Here is a 6,505-nt window from a genome sequence, read left to right on the forward strand (position 1 = left end):
TAGATTACATATAAACCTCAAACGATTTGGTATATGCCTAAGGTTGTTTGACATATAAAACAGGTTCCAAAGTTCAAAGTGGTACCACATTTTTGACATGAAGGATGGCATCATAGAAGACACCATGCCTATATCACATGATTTGTCGCTCGACTTGCAAGTCCCATATTGTCTATGTGGCTAAAATAGCTAAAATTAGGCTTGTTTCATTAGCTTATCATTTCTCAATACGTACTTCAAGGGCTCTTTTGCTATGTTTGAAAGTTAGAGGGGGCTTTTATGATTTTTGACAAAACTATTAGTTACAAATATCGTCAAACCGAGAGGTAAAATCAGAACGAAGAGAGAGGGAGACAACGCAAGAGATACAGAAATAGAGAGATGCCGGCGTCAGCGACGATGATCGGAGCTTTACTGGGGTTGGGCACCCAGATGTACTCCAACGCCCTACGAAAACTCCCCTATATGCGGCGTAAGTTGTTAATTTCTCTCTGATTCATAATCAAATCAATCGAATGAATCCTTTCGATTCAAATCTGTTACAGATCCATGGGAGCATGTTCTGGGGATGGGTTTAGGTGTGGTGTTCGCTAACCAGCTAGTGAAATGGGACGTTCAGCTTCAAGAAGACCTCGATAAAATGCTCGATAAAGCCAAAGCCGCTAATGAGCGCCGTTACTTCGGTATTAAACCTAACCCTAACCTAATTTGTCTATCTGATCACCATCTGTACAATTATATCTGTGGATTTTATAATATCATCTATTTCGATTCTGCATTCGAGTTTGGAAAGACGTTATTCATTTATCTGTTCACATTTGCAATCAAATCAATGACGACTCGCACTACATAGCTCTTTTCTCTGAATTAGCGATCATGTGGGAGTATTAACAACAAAATCCCTAAGTATTCAACAGAGATTGTCTTAGAATCCTAAAGTTAATGAATTTGTTTGAGTTTAGAGTACATGAAATGGGTTAATCATATTCTTTACAGAGAGTTTCCTTCTTTGCTACAAATGTTTTTGTTTCATTTTATAAGTTCTGCAACTGCTGTTACTTATTGCTCTTTATTCAATGAACATGTTACAATAACAGTGTAGATTACTTCATTAGCCTAAAGAAAATTTTTGATGCTATATTTCTTGTCCATGTAACTAATGTGAATTTTTAACTCTTGCTTGTAGATGAAGATGACGAGTAGCAGTTTCCATTATAAAATTTGGAATCTATTTCTAGAGAGTGACAGTTTTCATTATAAAGTTTGTGTTTAATGACATTCTTCTTCTCTACTTGCGCTTTTGTGTTTTATGTTTGTAAGAATAAATCATTGTACTTTGACACACATGGCTTTGCCTTGAGAAGTTGTCATACACATTTTATTATTTTTGATATGTTGAAATCCATCAAAAGATGCAGCTCTTAATGCACTTGAGTCATAATATTATATATTTTTGAAAAATGCTTTACAATAGATGCTCACAAAAACTCAACAAAATGGACCTTTAGAGGCTTTAGATACATGACATCAATATCAGTTAAGAGTCAAAACACACGAATCTTCATTTCTCTATAATTTGTCCATTTTAGTACGATGAAATAGAATCATCAAGGAATGCAATAAGACAAGATAAAGTGTTTGTTATCAATAAATAGACTAGAAAGAATGGGATAAAATGTTTGTTATCAATAAATAGAAAACTAAACCGAGTAAAATTGATAAATAAAGAAAAAAATGTTCATTTATAATAATAAATTTTAATCAAATAAATAAAGATTTATCAGATTTCATAATCAGAAATCCATCAAAAGATGCAGCTTTTAATGCATTTAAATCACAACATTATATGATTGAAAAATGATGTACACTCGTTGCTTATGATATTACTCAACAAAATAAACCTTTCATATAATCTACAATCAGTCAAAACTCAAAAACACACCCATTTTCATTAAAATTCACTACCAAACTACACATAAGGTTCACGACTCATTTTTTCAGCATTCGAAACTCCATCTTTAACTACATGCATAATAAGATCACAAACATGCCTTGAAGATGGCCTTTCACTAGGAACAGTTTTAGTACACTGAAGCCCAATCTCAAGAACTTGAAAAGCAGCATTTTCTTCATGAGGAAGTAACGGTTTCAGCCCCTCATCTATCAGTTCTTCACGTTTTGGTCCCTCCATTTCGATTCGCGACTCCACCCACCTCACCATATCCACATTTTCACCAAACGTCCCCCCTGTCGGCATCCTCCCACTCACCAACTCCATCAACACAATCCCCAAACTGTACACATCACTCTTCTCAGTCGCCTTAAAAGAATACGCGTATTCTGTTAAAAAAAACATTGTCAGTATAAGTATACTGTATACAACTGTATAATGCTGCAGTCATCTGATATCAAACGTTATAGAAGTAGATATATTTATTGTAATACCTGGAGCAATGTAACCATAAGACCCTGCGAACCATAAGGAATCGTTAGTGGAAGACTCGTGGTTCTCATGAATAGCTTTTGCGAGCCCGAAATCCCCTAAATGGGCATCCATGTTTACATCAAGAAGAACATTAGCTGATTTTATATCTCTATGAATGATTTTAGGGACACAATCATGGTGAAGATACTCCACACCTTGGGCTAACCCAACTGCGATGTTTAACCTCGTGTCCCAATCAAGGGTCTTCTTTTTCTTGATGTTTTGTGGTTCATGATGCAACCAATCATAAACCGAACCATTCTCCATGTACTCATAAATCAATAGATTCGACCCTGCTCCTCGGTTGCTACAATACCCGAGTAATTTCACTAATCGTCTATGTTTTATCTGACCAATCGTGTTCACTTCTCTTGCAAAACTCTTATCAAGAAACACATCGTCTTTCCATGGTATCCGTTTAATGGCCACAGTCTCACCGGATAAAAGCTCGGCTCTATAAATTGTCCCCGACCCGCCCGAACCGATTATGAACTCGTCACTTAGGTTATTCGTGGCCTCCATTAGGTCATCCCATCTGAAATCCCGCTTCGTGGAGCCCGGTTTGAAAAAAAGCGGTCTTCTTTGTGCGCGTGATGAAAACGACGAAGAGTAGTCTGTACTGCTACTCCCGTCTCCGGCTTTTACAAAGCCGGACCGGTTTCTTCTGAAGAATAACAGGGCTGCGAGAAACATCAGTGCAATCGCGACTATTGTCGAAATAGCCGAGATTGTGATCACTGCTGCTTCACTCAGCCCTGGTTGTCGGTTTCTTGGAAACCGGCAACTGTCAAGAGGCGGCCCACAAAGACCGTGGTTTCCGATGAAAACATCGGCCGGTAAGTCGGAATAGCCGTCGTCTAGTTTTCCGTTGAGATTGTTGTAAGAGAGGTTGAGTTTGCCCAAGCTACTCATTATACCGAGTTCAGGCGGAACGGTCCCGGTTAACTCGTTGTGGGACAGGTCTAGCACCTCGAGTTTTGATAATGTCCCGATTGACCCCGGGATTGTTCCCGTTAAGTTATTGTAACTCAAGTCCAAAACACTTTGTAGATTCTTGAGGTTTGCAATTTCAACTGGGATTTCACCGGAAAAGTTGTTTCCCGAGAGGCGGATTTCATACAACTTGCTTAAGCTCCCGATGGAATCCGGGATTTGGCCGGAAAGTTGATTGTTGTTCAAGTTGAGGACATTGATGGATGAAAGCTTGCTAATTTCTTTAGGCAGTATTCCGGTGATGGAATTGGAATCAAGCGAAAGGACTAAAAGATCAGAACAGTTGAATAGACTCAACGGAATCGAGCCTGTAAACTTGTTGGATGAGAGCTTTAATTCCCCTAACAATGGTAAGTCTCCGAGCCACACCGGAATTGAACCTGAAAGAAGGTTGTTATTTAGATCGATGTGAGTTAACTTTTTGCACATTGATAGCTCATGTGGTAAAGATCCTGTAAGCAAATTACTTGACAAATCCAAGAGGGACAACTCTTTAATTTTTCCCAATTCCGAAGGGATTCGCCCTGTGAACCGATTCCGTCCCAGCCGTATCCTCTGAAGGAACTGTGAATTCCCGAATACCGCCGGAATCTCGCCGGAAAACTCGTTGTTGGTGACATCAAATGAGAGAAATGAATTCGAACTACATAAAGGAGAAATGCTTCCATTGAATTTGTTGTTTATGAGGTTTATTCTAGTCAAATTTGTAAGGCTGGTTAGCTCTAAAGGAAGATTGCCTTGAAGAGAGTTGTTGTAGAGCATGAGCTGTTCTAACGATCTCAGGTACCCAAAAGTTGCCGGAATTCCGCCGGTGAGACTGTTGTCCGCGAGGTCTATAATGGTGAGGAGATGACAGTTGCCAAAAGTGGCCGGGATTTCGCCGGAGAGGTCGTTTTGTCTCAGGTGGAGAAAGTTTAACTGGCTGAGCCGCCCGAACGTCACCGGAATTTCACCATTGAAATGGTTCCCGTAGAAATCAACCATTTGTAAACTCGAGCAGTTTCCGATCTCCAATGGGATTCTTCCTGAAAATTGATTCTCATACAGGAATATAATCTGGAGCTTCTGAAGCATCCCGATTTCCTTTGGTAATTCGCCATTGAATTTGTTTTGAAACAATGATATTGTTTCGAGATTGGTGAGATTAGCTATGGCGGGAGGAATAGAACCTGTGAGCGTATTGTTATTGAGCCAGATGTCTGTCAAATTGGTTAATTTGAAAAGATCGATCGGAATTGTTCCGTTGAGTGTGTTGTTGGAGAAGTCGATTTGTTTCAGAGCAATGCAATCTCCCAATTCTTTGGGTATTTCACCGGAAAACATGTTCTGTGAGATCATCAGGTGTTCCATGGTGGTGCTGGTGTTGGAACATATAGTCGTCGGAATGCCACCAGAAAGACTGTTGTTTGAGAGGACAAGGTATTGGAGTCGACCCATGTTCCCTACTTCTCCGGGAACTTCACCGGAAAGCTTGTTCGCCGATAAATCAAGATTCCATAGATTCCCGAGCTGACCCACCGACTTCGGAATCTCCCCTTCGAGCTGATTCCCGAGCAAATTCAAATATTCCAACTGATTCATCTCGCCGATTCTTCTCGGAATCTCCCCGGATAACGAATTATTTGCCAAGTTCAACGTTTGGAGGTTTTTCAAATCACATAACTCATCTGGGATTGAACCGTTAAGGTGGTTAACAGCGGCGGTGAAGGCTACTAAGCTCGAACAGTTACCAATCTCCGGCGGGATGGGTCCTTCCAGTTCGTTATTTTGTATAACCAAATTCTCGAGAATCGTGAGCTTTCCTAGCTCCGGTGGTATTTCCCCGGAGAGATAACACGACGCCAAACCGAGAACCGTTAGATTCTGGAGGTCACCGAGGGAAGGTGGGATAGAGCCGGTGAGGCGGTTGTCACCGATACGGAGTACCACAAGGTTAGAGAGAGAACCGATCTCCGGCGGAATGTGGCCGGAGAGTTGATTGGAGAAGAGGAGGAGAGACGACAAGGAGCTGAGAGTGGAGATATTAGGTGGGATGGGACCAGAGAGCTGGTTTGACGAAAGATCAAGGTGGAGCAGGTTCTGTAAAAGTGAAATCGACGGCGAGATTCCGCCGCCCAATGATGCACCGGAGAGGTTGAGCCCCACCACCTGAGATAACTTTCCGGCGCAGGCAACACCATACCAGTTACAGAAACTCTGGTTTTTCTTCGACCAATCTTTAAGAACATTCCCCGGGTCTTCAGTGAACGATCGTTTAACCTCTAGAAGAATTTCAAAACTCGTAGCAGAATCTAAATTCACACACTCAACATATCCAAACAACAGAAGAAAACCAACGAAAAACAGAGCAAGAATTTTCAACACCTGTTTCGCCATGGAATTCGAGTTGCACAAAGGTTATGGTGATGGACGCTCGTTTTTATTCATGAAGCTTGGTGAGTGCGTTAATGGCGGAAGAAAAGTCATGAGGTGTCAGAAAACCAGTGCATGGAGATATGATTTTACGTTTTTTGGTAATTGAAGAGGTGTAAAAGCAAGAGATAAGGAAGAAAGAGAGAGAGAAATGGAGGTGTCAGAACTCCGAAGCATCATTAATGGCCACCGTATCGATTACCCATTCCCCACACAGCAGAAATCGTTGGGTGAAGCGATGATAATTAAATGGTTTTACAGAATATGTAAAGGGTTTAAATTGAAGTTGCAGAAAAAAGGTCAACGATTGCAGTTGTTGAAGAAGAAGAAGAAAAAGGAAGAGGAGTGAGTGAGTATGGTTTTGTTTCGATAAAAGCTATCGAAAGTGATTGGTTGAGTTTCCATAATCTGCATGTTTTGGATTTTAAATTTGAACAGTTTTACAAAGTCAAAATAGGGTCCACTTTCCAGTTTTCATTCTCCAGTCTACATAATTTTGTACAATTTTAATATATATTTGAGATCTATGGATATTTATTATTCTATAATCTATATATAAAATTATGGTCCTTTATAGTACATGATTAGTTGATTAGATAGAGATTAGTTTACTAA

At 40.2% G+C, this 6,505-nt stretch overlaps 2 protein-coding genes across 3 annotated transcripts; one reads left to right on the forward strand and one right to left on the reverse strand.

The window, feature by feature from the left end:
* Positions 1-319: 319 nt before the first annotated feature.
* Positions 320-1,425, forward strand: LOC145159770 (excitatory amino acid transporter). The gene is made up of 3 exons (XM_079078805.1): positions 320-472; positions 546-683; positions 1,187-1,425. Exons 1-3 carry the CDS (start codon positions 382-384, stop codon positions 1,201-1,203), a joined length of 246 nt encoding a protein of 81 aa, XP_078934931.1. The 5' UTR covers positions 320-381; the 3' UTR covers positions 1,204-1,425.
* A 458-nt stretch (positions 1,426-1,883) lies between these two features.
* GSO1 (Leucine-rich repeat transmembrane protein kinase) lies at positions 1,884-6,280 on the reverse strand. 2 transcript variants are annotated; one of them, XM_079078807.1, is made up of 3 exons: positions 3,946-6,280; positions 2,446-3,858; positions 1,884-2,340 (listed from the first exon to the last, which is right to left on the reverse strand). In XM_079078807.1, exons 1-3 carry the CDS (start codon positions 5,852-5,854, stop codon positions 1,970-1,972), a joined length of 3,693 nt encoding a protein of 1,230 aa, XP_078934933.1. In that variant the 5' UTR covers positions 5,855-6,280; the 3' UTR covers positions 1,884-1,969. The 2 variants fall into 2 exon arrangements, with proteins under 2 accessions (XP_078934933.1, XP_078934932.1); XM_079078806.1 differs by having other exon boundaries at positions 2,446-6,280.
* Positions 6,281-6,505: the final 225 nt, after the last annotated feature.

The sequence above is a fragment of the Lactuca virosa genome, chromosome 2 (assembly GCF_052849685.1).
Source record: "Lactuca virosa cultivar CGN04683 chromosome 2, Lactuca_virosa_CGN04683_v6, whole genome shotgun sequence".
NCBI classification, from domain to species: domain Eukaryota; kingdom Viridiplantae; phylum Streptophyta; class Magnoliopsida; order Asterales; family Asteraceae; genus Lactuca; species Lactuca virosa.